The sequence below is a fragment of the Gigantopelta aegis genome, chromosome 10, assembly GCF_016097555.1.
Source record: "Gigantopelta aegis isolate Gae_Host chromosome 10, Gae_host_genome, whole genome shotgun sequence".
Lineage (NCBI taxonomy): Eukaryota > Metazoa > Mollusca > Gastropoda > Neomphalida > Peltospiridae > Gigantopelta > Gigantopelta aegis.
The window spans coordinates 74,218,424-74,240,282 of NC_054708.1; the positions used below are offsets into that span (position 1 = coordinate 74,218,424).

Below are 21,859 nucleotides of genomic sequence, written 5' to 3' on the forward strand. Positions count from 1 at the left end.
GGCTACGAAGCGTGTTGCCGCTAATTAAACAGGCTGTGTATTGACATTCAGTGTTGCCATATAAAAAAAAAAAACTATCCAATTTAGTTCCAATAGCCGATGATAAGATTAAAAATCAATGTGCTCTAGTGGCGTCGTTAAATAAAACAAACTTTACTTTTAATAACACCTCTGAATTGTAAAATGTCTTCCCACTGGATTACATAATGCAACTATGACAAATCTGAGTTGACAGCGATACACACGATGCATGTTAAAATCACATGTCACAGCAAGACAACGAAAAGACCAATTAGCTGTATAAACATACTTGTGTCAGTTAATTTTGTATGTTTGTGCGGTAAAATGTTGGTTATAAGGGTACACTTCAAGAAATTATTTTTGTACAATTAAAAAATGTTGTTTGACATTGACATAAAGTTACTCACGGAAATGGGTATAATTCCGGTATATTTCACACGATGTCCGTAATGAGGTTTTACTTATGATTAATGAAAATACAATGTTTATTGCATCATTATAATGATTTTAAATCAGTACCACGCCACCGTTCCTCATTATAGTAAAAACTGAATATTAATTTATAAGATTTATATAAATTTGTCTTTGGTACTTAGGTACACTAACCACAAATGATAATGTAACGCAACCTGTAATGCTGTAAGTGTAATACCGTAAATGTACTAATTACATTTTTTATTTCTTGTTCATGTTCTTAACATTTTTGGATAAAATATTTTTTTTTTTTTAAATATGTATTAAATCATAATAATATTTAAACTTAAAAAAAAAAATAATAATAATAATAATTTTTTTTTTTTTTTTTAATGCCAAGATCTAAAGTTAAGAAGTATATATGACATTATAAAGTATTCATATAACTTATTGTAATAATTTTTTTTTTAAATCTTGCGATTTTGGGTTAAATTGTGTGAATTTAAAAAATCTCCTGCTTTTTGACCAAATCTCCTGCTTTTTCAACACACACCTCCTGCTTTCTCTTGACTAAAGGTTGACAGGTCTGGTGTGGAGATGAGAGAGAAGGTGGCAGTGCCAAATTCTTACTCTAAAGATGAGAACTGGCTCTGAAAGGTACCAATGTTTATTACAAATTAATTAATTAATTAATAACTGTGTAGGCATGTTTCGAAACTAACCCCCTGCTCAAGCAAATTTTCTTCTTTTTTTCAATATATTTTCCAGAGGAGCATGACGCAACCCTCCCCTACTTTAAACTTTGCTTGCCATAGTTTACACACTCCCGCTAAAATTCCTGCACAGGTGCCTGGGCCGAGTTCAGCTAGACCGAGCAGACAAACGTTCACTAGACTGGTTTATGCACTTTACAGTAACTGAAATGGCCACATCTGAAACCAATCAAATACTGTAGATCCTGAAATTAATGCGTCCCTAAATTAATGCGAGTGGCGGTTGGCAGATTAAAATGTGACATGAAATTAATGCAAGTGGCCTCCCTTCGAAATATTACTTTTCTAACAACACATGTCTGTGTACTTTTCAGTTAAATCCGAGTTACAGGCATCTTCAATGAGATCAACTCACTAACATGTCTGTGGACACATCAATTAACCTGTTTAGTCCCTAGTGGTTTTGGTGAGATCAACTCAAAGCATATTTTTGCATAACGTGTATAGTTACCTAAATCTGGCTAAATATCAGCATATATGTAGGCCTACCATTACAATTGTATCTTTCTTATCTGTGAACAGCGATTTCAAAGTCATAATGAAAGAACAATTCACAAAGTGGAACTTGAACAGTAAAAACAAAGAAACAGTCGACTTCAGGATTAGCATGCTAAAACCAATTCACGTGCGATGAATCGTGTCAGCTTTTAACAGGGTGGCCAAAGACCCTGCAATCGTCACATGTGGCTGGCAGCTTGCTGAACTATTGGACAATTAATCTGATGAATTCTTTTCCAGTTGTGTTGTATAAATAAATTAGAATTTTAATCTTTGTTGTTTTTGTTTTTTTAATAATGTGAGACACATAGACAAAACATAGAAATAAATGTGTCATATTATTAAGGTGAATAATACGAACTCGCATTTTTCGCATTAATATTATGATTGCATTAATTTCAGGATATAAAATAGTTGGCTGAACTTTGGGCTGCTGTGGCACTACAACTCATGTGGGCAGATAACTCACGTGGGCAGATAACTCCTGCATCTTCAGAGTGGCGACAGTTGGTGAAACCCCAGCCACGGTGAGGGCACTGTGCAATGGTGGTCTCGCTACCCAGACAGTCCAAATCATCCAGCCAGATTTTACCACTTCCTCGTCCAAAGACAGCATTTGATCGAGCAATGGCCCCAGTTCTAAAACAGAAAATGCATTTAACAATTATAAAAACAATTTAACTAGTCATAACTAACACAACTAAGGACCCATTCTCAATCATCAATATTAGCTACAATCATACAAACCAAATAGGGAAGGGGCTAATATATAGACATTTAAAACAATCATCAATATTAGCTACAATCATACAAACCATATAGGGAAGGGGCTAATATATAGACATTTAAAACAATCATCAATATTAGCTACAATCATACAAACCATATAGGGAAGGGGCTAATATACAGACATTTAAAACAATCATCAATATTAGCTACAATCATACAAACCATATAGGGAAGGGGCTAATATACAGACATTTAAAACAATCATCAATATTAGCTACAATCATACAAACCATATAGGGAAGGGGCTAATATACAGACATTTAAAACAATCATCAATATTAGCTACAATCATACAAACCATATAGGGAAGGGGCTAATATACAGACATTTAAAACAATCATCAATATTAGCTACAATCATACAAACCATATAGGGAAGGGGCTAATATACAGACATTTAAAACAATCATCAATATTAGCTACAATCATACAAACCATATAGGGAAGGGGCTAATATACAGACATTTAAAACAATCATCAATATTAGCTACAATCATACAAACCATATAGGGAAGGGGCTAATATATAGACATTTAAAACAATCATCAATATTAGTTACAATCATACAAACCATATAGGGAAGGGGCTAATATATAGACATTTAAAACAAGCAAAAATGCACCTAATATTTCATAACACGGCTAAAGCAATTGGTGATAAATGTCACAGGATTTGGTGCCATTAAATGTTGCTTCATCTGGCCAGTACATTTTTGTAATCTAATCATATACCAGCAACAATTTTGCTTCAAAATATAATAACAATTTTTATCTAGAACTTGGGTAATCGGCGATGCATGCTTCCCATTATGTCTGAAATGAGCAGCTTGACTCCTAATATTTTCTGGTTCACTTTAAGGGTGGTAGTATTTATATCAAATGGTGTATATGTTGATTTCATTTCAACTTATTTTTGTGCTTATATCCAATTAATGTTCAAGCACACTGTCCTGGGCACACACACACCTCAGCTATTTGGGCTGTCTGTCCAGGACAGTAGGTTAGTTGTTAATTGTTAGTGGTTAGTGAGAGGGTGTAGTGGCCTTACACCTACCCATTGAGTCGGTAAAACTTGCTCTGGGTGGGAGCCGGTACTGGGTTGCGAACCCTGTACCTACCATCCTTATGTCCGATGTCTTATAACTACAACACCACCGAGGCTGGTATATGTTGATAAAAAAGCTGCAAGTACGGTAACAGTTTTAGCCTCTGTCCACGTGATATGATTTGGTAGTATCCATCATATGTACAATGTAGGTGTGTGAGGTACCAAAAAAAGAATACTGTTTGTAGGGATCTTTTATATGCACCATCCCACAGACATGATAGCACATACCACAGCCTTTGATATACCAGTTGTGGTGCACTGGCTGGAACAAGAAATTGCTCAATCACCTAAAGGATAAAGGCCTGCCCTCTTGCAGAGAGACATCTTGAAAAAAACATTACAATGACACAGATTCCACATACTAGATGATAACTATGTCACCTATATCGAGTTCGCTGAGATCACATAGGGCAAAAAGAACGTGATTTTGTGCTGGCTGTCATTTTGACTTTTTATGGAATACTCTCCAAGAGGGTTGAAAGGTACATGTAATGACGTAATCTAACAACATCATAATGTGCTACGATATAAAAGCAATTGTGATGACTTCATGTTAATTACGTCACATACTTCAGAGGCTTCCATCCCTCTTGAAGAGTATTACATACAAAAAAAGCTAAATAGCATATGGTTAAAAATTGTACGCTTTTTATCGGTAATTAATTGTTGGAGAATAATTTATTGTAGTTGTTAACAATGTGGTTCGCCGGTAGTAGGGGTGCATAATAGGTGGTTACAAGTGCCTCTTAACAATGCCAGAAGTAACTACTGAACACTCCCCAAAGTGGTCAGACTAAGCCCACAGCTAAAGGTAGTACAATACCAAATAACTTCCGGCTGGGTCAAAGTTCGAGGTGCACCGAACTTTTGATAGAGAAGTGAACACCACAAGTCCTGTGATTGGTTATAAATGTGAGTGTGTTGGTTGTAAAAAATAATAGTTTCATCTGGGTAAAATAAATGTGCAATTTTATTTCATCTAGTACCAATGTGTCAAGTAGCCTTGTGCTTGAAACATGTATGGGGTACCTGTAAAAAAAAGTACTCAAATTTTGTGCGAAACTAGGGTAGTCATAGACGCTACCCGTTATCTCAGAAACGAGCAGCTTGACCCCCATTTTTTTCTGATTCACTTTAAGTGTAAGGGGTGGTAGTATTTATATCCGTGGCGTTTATGTCGGTTGATACGTTGCAGGTAGGAGTTTTAGCCACATATGTTACTATTGTCGTCTATGGGATTTGATTTGGTAGTATACACCCTATAGCACATATTCAGTGCATAATAAAAAATATTATGATTTTGTCATTTTATTTAATTAAACTATACTGGTTGATTAATTAGCCATCACTCGATCATGCAAGTTCACAATGACCTTGACCGTGACAATAATCTCTGTACATGGCTCTGAATGGAGTTTGAATCAAAGTTAGCACTGAAGAAAAGTTGGTTTTGGCCTATAATTCATACTGTAAAGATTTCAATAATTTCTTTTTACATGGTATTTGACTTGCCATATACAACTGCTCTTAAATATGCTATTATATATAGGCAACCTGAACTAAGATTTTAATAGCAATTTATTTTTATATTAAAAATAGCATGTGCCAATAGTGGGTTAATGTCTTTAGTTTCCATTAACATTGTTAATTTTGTATGTATGAAATTCTGAAAACTCAAATTTGTAAAGAAGTTGATTTTTATTGTCATTTAGACATATTTATAGGGTGCTAAGTTATATTTTAGACAAATTTAAAGTAAATGTGAAGAAAAACTTTACCAAAAACATAATTAAATTTGTTGTCACTATTGTGCCTTCTGTTCTTATTTGTACATAACAATAAGGTTGTTAAACATATACTTAGATCTCCAGATCATTTTTTTTCCTTAATAATCACTTAGTTAGCTCTCATGAAAAGCATTTTGAGTTTATACTAGATTCAGAACCAATTTTTTCAGATTTGATTATCTGCCTTGGATTAAGTTGATAATTTATTTTATTGTTAAAGCTGTATTACCTAATGTTACTAGCTAAATAAAATGCTGGATTACAGATTGTAGGAATACATCTAATGTACATATTGTATTCATCCGGATTAGAAAATAATGCAAGAAAATAGATGTTTGGGTAATTTTGTCATTTAAAAATAGTTTTTTTCAGTAATTAATAAAAAATAAATGTGTTAAAGCTGCATGATTATTCCAGATATCACAACTATTAAAACCTCCAACTACAGTAGGCTATAAATAAAATATAGTCAGGAATATTGGTGGCTGCCAATGGTTTTGATGGTTCATTATGAAAATCAGCATGGCCGATGGATTTGAAATTCCCACACCTGGTAACTTGAAGACACCCACACCCAGCATACAGGATTTCCTCCCAACACTAATGTTCAGGACATTAAGTCATTACTTCATACAGGTACAGTCATGTTTGTGTTTCCTTCCTCAGACAGTGTATTTTTTTAATACTGATATTTCTTTGATGTGCCTGTTAAGGTCTTCATAATCTAGGGGTCAATCAAGTGCATGTGTTTTAATGGAATTCTTTAAAGGGGTAGAGGTACTCTGACTATCTTTGTTGTCTCTACATATATACCTGAGTACACACACCCAACTGAAAGTAAATATCTTCAGGAGTTTTATTTTAAAACATTTTGTTGTTTAATATGACATATTGCATTTGTACAAAACTATATGCAATATATATGCTTTTTGAGGTGTACATTATATTAGGTTGCACTGTAGAAACAACAGTTTCAGTGAGGTTGTCAGTTTATGTCAGAATACACCAGATCCTGGTTGTCATAAAGACACATAGCTGGACACTTTTTAAAAAATGTATGTTATCAGTATAGGTAGTACAATACCAAATAACTTCCGGCTGGGTCAAAGTTCGAGGTGCACCGAACTTTTGATAGAGAAGTGAACACCACAAGTCCTGTGATTGGTTATAAATGTGAGTGTGTTGGTTGTAAAAAATAATAGTTTCATCTGGGTAAAATAAATGTGCAATTTTATTTCATCTAGTACCAATGTGTCAAGTAGCCTTGTGCTTGAAACATGTATGGGGTACCTGTAAAAAAAAAGTACTCAAATTTTGTGCGAAACTAGGGTAGTCATAGACACTACCCGTTATCTCAGAAACGAGCAGCTTGACCCCCATTTTTTTCTGATTCACTTTAAGTGTAAGGGGTGGTAGTATTTATATCCGTGGCGTTTATGTCGGTTGATACGTTGCAGGTAGGAGTTTTAGCCACATATGTTACTATTGTCGTCTATGGGATTTGATTTGGTAGTATACACCCTATAAGCTGATGGGGAATGGCAGGTGTGTGGCACAGATAGCCACAGGAGACAAGCACCTGTCGAGGTTGGAGAGACAAGGACTGGGATGTGGAGGTGGACAGTGAAAGAAGTTTAAAGACAGGAGGAGTTGCCAGATCGGGAAAAAATGAGATGGAATTTAAAGGAGAGAAAGGAAAGGGGGTAGAGGGATAAAAAAAAAGAAAAAAAAGAAAAGTGGTTCAGATTTTTAATCTCTATCTCCTGCTCCAAGCACATACCCATTGAATCCCAGGAACCGACAGATAACGGCTGCCTCTTTGTGGTCAAAGCTGTCGTCACAGATGGTGCCCCACGTGTTGTTGTACTGGACTGCAACGCGACCTTCATATGGTCCTGACCCACCTTCAAGGCGTATTTTGATATCATGGGATGTAGCTGAAGAAAAAGATGATTCATCATTCAACAGTGCAACATGTCATGAAACAATGCAACTTGTCATGAAACAGTGCAACTTGTCATGAAACAATGTTTGCTTGTCATTAAAGACTGCAACTAGTCATTAATCAGTATAACTTGTCATTAATCAGTGCAACTTGTCATTAAACAGTGCAAAATGTCATTCAACAGTGAAACTTGTCATTCAACAGAAAGAAAGAAATGTTTTATTTAACAACACACTGAACATATTTTATTTACGGTTATATAGCGTCAAACATATGGTGAAGGACCACACAAATAATGAGAGAGAAAACCTGCTGTCGCCACTTCATGGGCTACTCTTTTCGATTAGCAGCAAGGGATCTTTTATATGCACCATCCCACAGACAGGGTAGTGCATACCACAGCCTTTGATATACCAGTCGTGGTGCACTGGTTGGAACGAGAAATAGCCCAATGGGCCCACCGATGGGCATCAATCCCACACCGACCGTGCATAAAGCGAGCGCTGTACCACTGAGCTATGTCCCGCCCCTGTCATTAAATAGTGCAACTCATTATTAAATAGTGCAACTCATTAAACAGTGCAACTCGTCATTATACAGTGCAACTCATCATTAAACAGTGCAACTCACCATTAAACAGTGCAACTCATTAAACATTGCAATTCGTCATTATACAGTGCAACTCATCATTAAACAGTGCAACCCACCATTAAACAGTGCAACTCATTAAACATTGCAATTCGTCATTAAACAGTGCAACTCATCATTAAACAGTGCAACTCACCATTAAACAGTGCAACTCATTAAACAGTGCAACTCGTCATTATACAGTGCAACTCATCATTAAACAGTGCAACTCACCATTAAACAGTGCAACTCATTAAACATTGCAATTCGTCATTAAACAGTGTAACTCATCATTAAACAGTGCAACTCATCATTAAACAGTGCAACTCATCATTAAACATTGCAACTCATCATTAAACAGTGCAACTCATTAAACAGTGCAACTCATCATTAAACAGTGCAACTCATTAAACATTGCAACTCATCATTAAACAGTGCAACTCATCAATAAATAGTGCAACTCATCATTAAACATTGCAACTCATCATTAAACAGTGCAACTCATCATTAAACAGTGCAACTCATCAATAAATAGTGCAACTCATCATTAAACATTGCAACTCGTCATTAAACAGTGCAACTTGTCATTAAACAGTGCAACTCGTCATTAAACAGTGTAACTCATCAATAAACAGTGCAACTCGTCATTAAACAGTGCAACTCGTCATTAAATAGTGCAACTCATCATTAAACAGTGCAACTCGTCAATCAACAGTGTTGCTTTTCATTAAAGAGTGCAACTCGTCATTCAACAGTGCAACTTGTCTTTCAACAGTGCAATTTGTCATTCAACACTATTGCTTGTCATTAAAGAGTGCAACTTGTCATGAAACAGTGCAACTTGTCATTCAACAGTTAAACTTGTCATTAAATAGTGCAATACATCATTAAACAGTGTAACTCATCATTCAACAGTGCAACGATGCCACTAGAGCACATTGCATTTTTATCTTATCATCGGCTATTGGACGTCAAACATATGGTCATTCTGAACCTGTTTTTTAGAGGAAATCCGCTGTCGCCACATAGGCTACTCTTTAGGCAGCAAGGGATCTTTTATTTGCTATTCCCACAGGCAGGATAGCACAAACCATGGCCTTTGTTGAACCAGTTATGGATCACTGGTCAGTGCAAGTGGTTTACACCTACCCATTGAGCCTTGCGGAGCACTCACTCAGGGTTTGGAGTCGGTATCTGGATTAAAAATCCCATGCCTCGACTGGGATCTGAACCCAGTACCTACCTGCCTGTAGACCGATGGCCTAACCATGATGCCACCGAGGTCAGTCCAAAGTAAGAAGGTGACCTCTTAGAATTACTTTAAATTTTAACCAATTACTTAATAGCTGTTTCTGAGTACAACTGTGGAAAACGTGGTTTTGCTTGAAAATTGTGTCTGTAATAGCTTTTTATGTCTAAAATGTGTTATCGTCACTGTAGAAAGTGTTATCTTCACTGTAAGAAAGCCAGAACTATTTTGCTGGTGGCATTTTAAAAATAAAGGTAAATTGTCAAAAGTTATATAATAAATAGAAAATTTCATGGTTTTTGTCAAATATGATTTATATCTCATCTCGTGAAGTTTGCAATCATATCACACTCATTGTGCAAGCGTGACTCGTGAGATATGATTGCAAACTTCAATTGATGAGATATAAATCATATTTGACAAAAAACATGAAATATCCTCTATATATTGGACAGATTTTGAAATGTCACCAATTGGACAAGTTTATAAGATGGAGTCCTGAGCTTCATATTTTCAAACCTATCTTAGCAACCATTGTAGGTTATGATGTTACTATAGCACACACCTTAGTGACATCATAGTTTATGATGGTTTTACAATTTCGTAGCCCTAAAACACTTCATAAATATGGGCCCTACATCATGATGAATATGAGCATATACTAGTTTAAAATTCAGAAACAGTAGGGAGAACAGAAATGATTCACATAAGACAAGAATATATAGAGAATACTCGCCGAGTGTCTTGTGATATCATAATTTATTAGCACAACTTTTTATAATTTTTACGAGTGCTGATAAATATGATATAACAAGACACGAGGGGGGCATTCTTTTTATCATCCATTATCATTCTTTTCATTTGCGACAATTGTAAACAATGTCAGTAATGTGGGTTCAATGTCACTATATTTGGCAGTGGTAGACTCGTTAATTAGCAGAACGACAGTGGCGTGATAATGATAGGTTTGGTGCTGAAACATACACAGTGACGTAACAAAAGAAGCGATATCTCCTTGGAGAATATCGCAGGAGATATCGCAAATTATAGTGCCAGTGATATCTCATACAAAAGACTTTAATGGATGATAAAAGAAATTCACATGTTTATTGGTTTACAAGTTAAAAAGTTAGTTTGTTTTGTTTACCACCACCAGAGCACATTACTTTATTAGTCATTGGCTGTCAAACATTTGGTAATTCTGTCATATAGTCTTAAAGATGAAACCTGCTACATTTTATCATTAGTAGCAAGGGATATTTTATATGTACCATCCCACAGACAGGACAGCACACACCACGGCCTTTGATATACCAGGCATGGTGCACTGGCTGGAACGAGAAATAGTCCAATAGGCCCACCGATGTGGATTGATCTGAGACTGACCGCTTCCGAGTGCTGACAGTTAGTGTCGCCAACATCTCAAAATGGACATAACAGCACATACCACAGCTTTTTATATACCAGTCATGCTGCACTGGCTGGAACGAGAAATAGTCCAATGGGCCCACCGATGGGGATCGATGTTAGACTGAACTCACTTTATGACTGGGCCACGTCCTGCCCTTGGTATGATAAGAATAATTTCAGCAGCAGGTCAAAATCACATATCAACTTTTTTACTTTTAGTTGATTTCACCTGGAATGACTCAGTAAGTAATATTATCTGTGAATGTACGGTATTGTACCTGGGTTGCAGTCGACCCCTGCGTCTTCACCGTGTTGACAGTTGTTGACTCCCCATCCTCTGAAGTTGCACGCTGCCAGTGTTGTCTCCGTACCAACGCATTTCACATCATCCATGAAGATTTTACCTGTCCCCTGTCCAAATCTTGCCTGAGTGATAGCAAGGGCAAAAGATCTACAAAATAATTTACACAAATACCAACAAAAGCCCAAATATAGTATCTATTATTAATGCAAAAAATCTTTTGTTTTTAAACTGATGTTATAACGTATATAATGCTGCAATCTCACATAACCATATTAATATTTACAAAATTATTTATTAGCAAGCTCAGCATCTAGATAATCTCTATAATATGATGTCACCAGTGAATTTTTTACTAGTCCAATGGCCAAATACATCTAGAAATTTACTTGTCTGCCAATATTTTCACTTGTCCAAATAAATGCAATGTGGTTTCTGATTGCTTAAAATGAGACTGCATCAAACATTTTCACTTCTTCATAGGACAACCATCAAGATACATTTCACTTGTCCAAATAATTTTTAGTGCTTATTTCGAACACTGGTCACTAATTCAATACTCTGCAACGTAATTTTTGTGATACCTGGAAGTTGAGGTCAAGGTTTTTGATGACAGCCACTATCAAGGTTGGCTAAATATTGCTGTCTGTAATTAGTTGCTCATTGGTTTGCAAAGAAACAGTCTTTCCGGTCACCAGTTCAAAATGGTTTGACGTCACACCCACATATTTTTTTTAATGTTTTGTGTTGTCATTTTGGTATATATACAGAGCAAAGAACTGATTTTACAATTTTAATAGGAGTAGTAAACAAAGACTACGTAATAAATGGGCATTGTGTGTACAGAGCTCATCCTTAGGTAGCACTTTAATAGGAGTAGTAAACAAAGACTACGTAATAAATGGGCATTGTGTCTACAGAGCTCATCCTTAGGTAGCACTTTAATAGGAGTAGTAAACAAAGACTACGTAATAAATGGGCATTGTGTCTACAGAGCTCATCCTTAGGTAGCACTTTAATAGGAGTAGTAAACAAAGACTACGTAATAAATGGGCATTGTGTCTACAGAGCTCATCCTTAGGTAGCACTTTAATAGGAGTAGTAAACAAAGACTACGTAATAAATGGGCATTGTGTGTACAGAGCTCATCCTTAGGTAGCACTTTAATAGGAGTAGTAAACAAAGACTACGTAATAAATGGGCATTGTGTGTACAGAGCTCATCCTTAGGTAGCACTTTAATAGGAGTAGTAAACAAAGACTACGTAATAAATGGGCATTGTGTCTACAGAGCTCATCCTTAGGTAGCACTTTAAATTCACATTAAAGGGACAGACCCTAGTTTTTAAATATTAAGGCGTATTTTTCAGTATTAGAGCCGCTTTTGATAACTGAAATCAGGCATTACTAAGATTTTATTGTTTAGATTATCTATTTCCATACAACCAAAGTGTTTCTGGTCATACAGGTGTTTTTAATATCACAAAATGCATTTGTTCATATTTTAAAATATGCACGTGCGTCTGAGAAGAAACAGTTATGGAGTCCAGTTCTAGTCTATTTTTAAGGGTATATCATGGTGTCAACGTCACAGACTCATGTTTCACTCTGTTATAACTTTATACAGATGTGTTACACGTTTGAAGATTTAACTAAATGTAGTGTCAATTTTTACGCTTTGAAACTAAGGTCTACGCCTTTGATGGAAAAATATACAAACAAATCTACAGTTTTAATAAATATATGTGTATTATTACTACCTTCATATGACTTACAAGTCTGTTATATTTTCAAAACTTTGGAATATAAATGTTCAGTGGAATAGAGCCAGGTGTCTGAGTGTTAAACAGAGAATAATACATGACCTAGCTATATCAGTTTGTACAGCCATGGTCAGATCAGGTTAGAATTTTTAATGTGCACATTCAGAACAAGCTGTTGTAGTGCACACCTGTCCTCTACATGCTCCTCTGCCCAGGATATACAGCTAAAGGATACTAAGTCATTAAATAAAACAAACTTTAACTTCTAAATGGTTAAATAATAAAAATATATACTCATGTTTATCACTTTAAATGTTTTCAATATAAACAGATATCATGAACTGCCTTGATGCAATATAAAAACGTTAAAGTTTATTTTGGTTAACAACACAAACATGAGCACTGTGAGTTATCAGTTTATTAATCATTGGCTACTAGATATCAACATTTGGCAATTCTGGCATGTTATCTTCGGAGGAAATCTGTGGATTTTTCCTTCAGCAGCAAAGGACAGAACATACCAGGGTCTTTGGCATATCGGTATTGGAGCACTGGTAGTGAATTGATAAAAAAAAAAAGCAATCACGGAACGGGTCCACTTAGAGGATTCGGCCCTATGACCCAAGCTCCTCAGGAGACTGCTCTACCAACTGTACTAAACCCAACCCCAATGCCATTCAGCAATTAAAGACAGCGGAGAAGAGTTTATAAAACATATCATTGCATTAAAAACACATGTGGAAAAGTAAGAAAGTAGGAAATGCCTGATGTTGGAATGGAGTACACTTACGATGTTCGGATATTGAGCATTCGACAGACAACTGCAGCATTTGAATTGGTCCAGGTGTCATCACAGACTGTTCCCCATTGAGAATTGTAAAACACCTCCACACGGCCTTTCGTCGGGGTCGAACCACTTCCAGCTAACCTCACCTGGATTTTCGGAATACTGTCTGAAATTTTTAAATTTTAAAATTAACTTAGTTTGATTCATGATTCATAGATACATATATACATGTACTGCTGAAGATTTGGCTTTGTATCACATTTTAAAGGGAAGTTTGGGGAACTTTGATTTCATTAAATTGTAACACAAATAGTGGGTAAAATAATTCTTGTAATCAGAACATCTGAGACAGAATTTTAGGTTTTTGACTACTGTGCATAGTCTAACTCACCGACAGACATATATAACACTAACTACAACATACAGAACTATAATGTGTTGAATCGTCTAACTCACTGACAGACATATATAACATTAACTACAACATACAGAACTGTAATGTGTTGAATCATCTAACTCACTGACAGACATATATAACATTAACTACAACATACAGAACTATAATGTGATGAATCATCTAACTCACTGACAGACATATATAACATTAACTACAATATAGAGAACTATAATGTGTTGAATCGTCTAACTCACTGGGAGTACACTGGATGGCAGCATCCTCGTTGTGGCCACAGTTGTTCACACCCCACGCTTTATGGCTACACTGGGTAATAGATGACTCATTACCATAACAACCAACGTCATCCAACCAGATAGGTCCTTGTCCACCAGCGTAGTGTGATGATGTCAGTACCTGACCTCCACTGAAACATAATCATTTAGTATGTAATAACTTCAATATTTCACCTCATAATGACCTCAGTATTTGACCTCCACTGAAACAGTCATTTAGTATATAATGACCTCAATATTTGACCTCATAGTGACCTGAGTATTTGACATGAACTGAAACGGAGTCATTTAATATATACCGATCTTAATATTTGACCTCCACTGAAACAGTTATTAGTTTGTAACCTTAGTATTTGACCTCCACTGAAACATGATTTAGTATGCAATGACCTCATTATTTGACCTCCACTGAAACATAATCATTTAGTATGCAATGACCTCATTATTTGACATCCACTGAAATATAATCATTTAGTATGCAATGACCTCATTATTTGACCTCCACTGAAACATAATCATTTAGTATGTAATGACCTAGGTATTTGACTTTGACCGAAAACAAAAGTCATTTTGAACACAAAAAATAAATACTTTATATACTGTGCACATAAAATACATTTTATTTACTAATTCTTCTTATGCTTACATCTGATTACATTTTGGCAACTGGCAAACCAAGTATTTTAATTTCTGTGTCGGATTCGTTTTACAGATTACATGACAAATTAATTACATTGTTTATGAATTAAGGTACTTAACATAGGCATCTACTTTGAAGAAGCAACTCCTACTTTGAAGAATAACGAACACCCTGGCTACATATTTTAAAAACATACCTGGTATAGTTCAGCATCCGACAAATAACATCAGCTTCTCTTTTATCGAAGCTGTCATCACAAATAGTTCCCCATCGGCCATACATTTGTAATTCTACACGACCCTGAAACTTGTTCAAGCCCCCAGCAAGACGAACTTTGACACTGAGAGTCGAGGCTGTAAAAAAAAAGAATACCACACTGAATATACCAGACCCATAGGAATGACATCTTGAGTGGAGGGAGGGGGTACAATCTCTACTGGCAGGGTCAGTCTTTACAGGGGGTACAAGCCATTGCATTTTATTTCAACTTATTTTCGTGCTTATATCCATTTAAGGTTCAAGCACGCTGTCCTGGGCTGTCTGTCCAGGACAGTGGGTTAGTTGTTAGTGGTTAGTGAGAAAAAAGAGGTTGTAGTGGTCTTACACCTACCCACTGAGTCATTAAAACTCGCTCTGGGTTGGAGTTGGTACCGGGCTGTGAATCCTGTACCTACCAGCCTGTAGTCCGATGGCTTCACCACGACACCACTGAGGCCAGTAGGTACAAGCCATATTTTTACCTTTATTTATACTCAGTACGAAAAAAAACCTTACATTTTCATCCCCAAGTGGGATGGGGGCACGGGCCCCTCCCGAGCCCTCCAAGTAATCTGTAATCTGTAGTGTGATTCTTATGTAAATGGAAAGGCAGTATCGAACTCAGGGGTGCTAGAGTGGTATGATTGGTATATCAAAGCTTGTTGTATTTGCGTTAAAGTCAGGGGGAAAAGAATACTAGTATAAAAGATGCAAGCTAGTGGAAAAAATAATAGTGGGTTTCTCTGTCGACAATACATGTATGCTAAAGTGACAGACCCTAGTTTTAAACACTACAACATATGTTTCACTATTAAAGCCATGTTTGATCATTTAACTCAGAAGTACTTACATTTTATTATTTGGAATATTAATTTTCGTACACCTGAAGTAGTTCTGGTCGTGTAGTTTTTTGTAATACTCCAAAATACAGTTTTCACAATTCTAAAAATGCATGTTCATCTGAGAATGGTTATCGAGACGAGCTCTAGTTATTTTTATAAAATATATCCCTGTTTAAACATCACTGACTTTAGCTTCTTTATGTTATAACCTTATCGAAATGTGTGTTGCAGGTTTTAAGATTAGCTAAACTTAGTGTTCATTTTCACAGCCTAAAACTAGGGTCTGTGCCTTTAATCAATTATCAAATCAATGTCATTTAATGACAACAAACACTGTCACATTGATAACTAATGGCAGCACTGGTAGTATTAACTATGCTATTATCAAATCAATGTCATTTAATGACAACAAACACTGTCACATTGATAACTAATGGCAGCACTGGTAGTATTAACTATGCTATTATCAAATCAATGTCATTTAATGACAACAAACACTGTCACATTGATAACTAATGGCAGCACTGGTAGTGTTAACTATGCTATTAAAAGTTAGGTACATTTTAAACTTTGATCCAATCAGATGCTATTTACAGGGAACATTTTGTTTTTAAATTTTTTATTAATGATATTTCTATTCAATTGAAAATTTATTAGCAACTACTGTTTAATTAATGTTTTAAAATTGTGAAGTAATCTTTGAAATTTGTGTAGTGAATTGCGATGTGACACTGAACAAAATGTTTCCTGATTTAGTATACTGCTACCTATAACAAGGGAAGTGTGGCTTCTTCAAATAAGTGGCAAGATGTTTAGCACCCCTCAGACTGAACTGACTGACGCGAAGGATCGCAGTTGTGTTCCCAACCCATAAAAACAAAAGTCTGCTTAATGTCTTTTTCTCTTACTTGATTTAGGAATGCAAAAAACTCCGGCATTCTCGTTCTGCTGGCAGTTGTTCTGACCCCATGACTTGTGGTCGCAGGCACCAAGCCCCGCCTCCTGTCCAGTACATTTGACGTCATCCAGCCACATTTTTCTTCCACTGACACCCGTACCATTTGTAAAGTAGGACTTCATCACTGGGACGGCAATCACGCTGCAATGTATTGTGAGTCAGACATTCAAAAACAAAGGTACTGCAAATATGGGAGTTACACAATTTAAAACAAAGGTACTGCAAATATGGGAGTTACACAATTTAAAACAAAGGTACTGCAAATATGGGAGTTACACAATTTAAAACAAAGGTACTGCAAATATGGGAGTTACACAATTTAAAACAAAGGTACTGCAAATTAAAGATAGATGTGTGTAGAACAATTTAAAACAAAGGTACTGCAAATTAAAGATAGATGTGTGTATAACAATTTAAAACAAAGGTACTGCAAATTAAAGATAGATGTGTGTAGAACAATTTAAAACAAAGGTACTGCAAATTAAAGATAGATGTGTGTAGAACAATTTAAAACAAAGGTACTGCAAATTAAAGCTTGATTTGAGTAGAACCATTTAAAATAAATGTACTGCAAATTAAAGATAGATGTGAGTAGAACAATTTAAAACAATTTAAAACAAAGATACTTACCTAAAGAATTTGTTACCTGTTTTTGCTATATGCAAAATTCCCAACTATGACAATTTTGAGTTTGCCTACAGCAATTTTGCAACAAACATAAAACCCAAAAATTATCTCATTAACTTCAATTAGAGCTGGGCGGTATACCATATATACTGTTCATTATCGGTATTATGTCAATACCGATTTACCGTACCAAGCAAATTTCTAAATACTGAAATTTCGGTATTGAAAATTATTTTCCGGAAAGCACTAATAATATATCTAACGAACACAAAATGAGTTGGTATAAATCAGACGAGAGCCTTGTGTATGGAATTTAATTGTATTTAGATGAAATTAGCGGGTGAGCCTTAACACAGGCATGCATTTAAAGCCAAGTATACCGAAAATAGCGTTCGATATCGGTATTGTGTCAATATTGAATACTGTACCAATACCGAGGTGAATTACCATCCAGTTTGTTTTGTTTAATGACACTACTACAGCACATTGATTTATTAATCACGAATGTCAAACCATTGGTATTTTTACATGTAGTAGTCTTAGAAAGGAAACCCGCTAGTAGCAAAGGATCTTATATATGCACTATCCTACAGACAGAATGGCCTTTGATATACCAGTTGTGGTGCACTGGCAAGAACGACAAATAGCCCAATGGGCCTACTGACAGGGATCAATCCTAGACAGACACTGCATCAATCGAGTGCTTTAAGTCCCGCCCTATGCTATGACAGTTTGCACAGTGGTGAAAGTTTGAGACTGTCTCACTTTTTAAAGCCGGCCTGTCTGCAGGCCACCTGGGCTGATTTGTCGTCCCACTCATCGTCACAGATGGTTCCCCACTGCGAGTTGTACTGAATCTCAACACGACCCTCGGAACCCGTCCGACCTCCCACGATCTGGATCGGAATATTAGCCACTTGACCTGCAAAACAAATAAAAAAAACACAACTGACATTAGTACATGCAAAACCACATCAGTTTTAGGGTGTTCATTATCTTAGAAGGAAGGAAATGACGCACTGAACACATTTTATTTACGGCTATATATGGCGTCTGACATATGGTTAAGGACTACACAGATATTGAGGGAGGAAACCCACTGTCACCACTTCATGAGTTACTCTTTTTAATTAGCAGCAAGGGATCTTTTATATGCACCATCCCATAGACAGGATAGCACATACTATGGCTTTTGATGCACCAGTTGTGGTGCACAGGCTGGAGAGAGAAATAGCCCAATAGGTTCACCGACGGGGATCGATCCCAAACTGACCGCGCATCAAGCGAGCGCTTTACCACTGGCTACGTCTCCCGTCCTCATTACTTTAGAAAGTAGAAAGCTGTATCTACTGACCACAATGAAGTGTATAATTGTACAAAGTTTGTTTTGTTTAACCACACCACTAGATCACATTCATTTATTTTTAATCATCCGCTATTGGATGTCAAATATTTACATTTTTCCATTAGTAGCAAACAATCTTTTATATGCACCATCCCACAGACAGAATAACACATACCAATTGTGGTACAGTGGCTGGAACAAGAATTAGCCCAATAGGTCCACCGATGGGGATTGATCCCAGACAGACCGCGCATTAGGCAATCCTAACATGAATATCTGCAGAAACATAAGAATTTTAGGTTGTTCATTATCATAGAAAGTACCATAGGCAACATTATCTGAGGAGTTCAGAAGTGCAGGGGCCAAGGTGAGCACTGCCTCAATCAATTCAGAACATTATGCATATTTCACCTCCACTTCAGAACATTATTCATTCCCCACCCACCCCTGACTAGGGATGTATTCCCTACATCTCTACCTTCAAGTTCCTGGCATATTCTGACACCTATGCTCTTATACAGTCTTTAATAAATGAGACAGCTTTTGATATCCCAGCTGTAGAGCAGTGGTCAGAATGGGAAAACATTCACTGATTATAAGTGTATGAGATGAGGGGGTCGTTATCCAGATATCAGGGATTTTTGTGTAATTTGGGCAAAAATTACCCTGGGAACCTGTAGGTCTATGTCAGTGAGCATCTATACACTCACATGGATCACAGTCAACACCCGCGTCCTTCGTGTGATGGCCTATGTTAGTTAGCAGCTATATACTCACATGGATCAGTCAACACCTGCGTCCTCCGTGTGATGACATATGTCAGTGTGCAGCTATATACTCACTTGGATCACAGTCAACACTCGTGTCCTCTGTGTGATGGCCTATGTCAGTGAGCAGCTATATACTCACTTGGATCACAGACAAAACCCCCGTCTTCTGTGTGATGGTCTATGTCAGTGAGCAGCTATATACTCACTTGGATCATAGTCAACACCCGCATCCTCCGTGTGATGACATATGTCAGTGAGCAGCTATATACTCACTTAGATCACAGTCAACACCCGCGTCCTCTGTGTGATGGCCTATGTCAGTGAACAGCTATATACTCACTTGGATCATAGTCAACATCTGCGTCCTCCATGTGATGGTCTATGACAGTGAGCAGCTATATACTCACTTGGATCACAGTCGACACTCGCGTCCTCATTGTGGGTACAATCTGTAACACCCCAGGGCTTCAGCTGACAGCTTGTGATGGCAGCTTCTGAACCGGAGCACCCCACATCATCCAGCCATATTGGTCCGCTTCCTGGGCCATAGTAAGCTTGTGTTCTGGCAGTAAATGCAGACCTGTAGTGAATAAACAAGGAAAGGAATGTTTGTTTAATTACACCCCAGCACATTTTAAATATTATTTCAATCACATTATAACAATGAGTGAAAGAACATTGAGATTTGAAGTTATTCCCACTCTAAAAAAATTGTATCCTGCTGTACTAATACAGGGCACGAATTTAACTACGGCCATGCAGAAAATTGCCACAGTTTCCTAGAGAGAAATATGCCCCAATGATGCCCTGAAAATTATTTTGCATGTTACTAATTGGCCATCATACCTGAACCCAATCAGTCTAAGTCAAATGGCCTTGCCCTGTAATTTATCAAATTAAAGGCCTGGTAATATCACACAGCAAAATGAAGTCACTGGTACACAGTTTACAGTAATTGCTCAGTGGACGAAGAGTAAATAGAATATTTCAACTCAGCTTGGGGGTGTTATATTATATGATCTATATTTCAAATCATTAAGTCTGCAATTTCATATCACACTCTTCACAAACACACACACACAACTCATGGGATATGAATGCAGATTTTATTAAATGAGATACAGATCATATATGTCAAACGACACTTGAACTATTTTCTTTGTACAGGCGGATCCAGGATTTTTTAAGAGGGGGCGATCGCAAAATTCTAAAAAGGGCAAGTGAGATTTGTAAGGGTTTTCAAAGCCATGCTCCTCAAAAACATTTTGAAACAAAGTTGTTACAGAGTCATTTTCACTGGGCAATTTTAATTTGTATATTGTGGGTAATTTATTTTTTTAAGAAAAAAAAAACACTCCAAAAGAGATGGGAGGGGGTCAAAGTTGTTTGTATATTGTGGATAATTTATTTAAAGAGAAAACAAAAAGCCACTCCAAAAGGGCTGGGAGGGTTTCACAAGACTCAATGGTATATATGCCTATATTAACATGTACAACATGTTGATGCATGGAATATATGTGTATTTTGTTTTCAAAATCTTGATTATTGATATTTCTAGTCAATTCAAAATTGATTATTGATATTTCTAGTCAATTCAAAATTTATTAACAACTTCTGTTTAATGTTTTAAAATTGTGTAGTGATCTCTGAAACTTGTGTAGCAAAATGCGATGTGATACTGAACAAAATGTTCCCTGTAGATACAAATATACTGAACACCAAATCTCTCTTTGACTGTGATACCCACCCTGTATCCACCAATGATATATAAACATGTATAATATGTTGTTGATATAGATACAGATATACTGAAGACCAAATCTCCCTTTGACTGTGATACCCACCCTGTATCCACCAATGATATATGAACATGTATAATATGTTGTTGATATAAATACAGATATACTGAAGACAAAATCTCCCTTTGACTGCGATACCCACCCTGTATCCACCAATGATATATGAACAGGTATAATATGTTGATGTCTATACAGATATACTGAAGACCAAATCTCCCTTTGACTGTGATACCCACCCTGTATCCACCAATGATATATGAACATGTATAATATGTTGATGTCTATACAGATATACTTAAGACCAAATCTCCCTTTGAGTGTGATAACCACCCTGTATCCACCAATGATATATGAACATGTATAATATGTTGATGTCTATACAGATATACTGAAGACCAAATCTCCCTTTGACTGTGATACCCACCCTGTGAAACCGAGCTGATGACACACGACCGTCGCAT

At 36.4% G+C, this 21,859-nt stretch overlaps 1 protein-coding gene across 1 annotated transcript in view; it reads right to left on the minus strand.

The window, feature by feature from the left end:
• Positions 1–21,859, minus strand: part of LOC121383805 (deleted in malignant brain tumors 1 protein-like) — an 85,943-nt gene that overhangs the window by 62,678 nt on the left and 1,406 nt on the right. Inside the window, exons 2-10 of the mRNA XM_041513903.1 lie at positions 20,007–20,179; positions 18,250–18,406; positions 16,808–16,998; positions 14,996–15,152; positions 14,121–14,290; positions 13,473–13,635; positions 10,898–11,070; positions 7,169–7,325; positions 2,176–2,345 (exon numbers count right to left, since the gene is read on the minus strand). Coding sequence (XP_041369837.1) covers positions 2,176–2,345; positions 7,169–7,325; positions 10,898–11,070; positions 13,473–13,635; positions 14,121–14,290; positions 14,996–15,152; positions 16,808–16,998; positions 18,250–18,406; positions 20,007–20,179 — 1,511 coding nt within the window. The remainder of the gene's footprint in view (positions 1–2,175; positions 2,346–7,168; positions 7,326–10,897; positions 11,071–13,472; positions 13,636–14,120; positions 14,291–14,995; positions 15,153–16,807; positions 16,999–18,249; positions 18,407–20,006; positions 20,180–21,859) is intronic.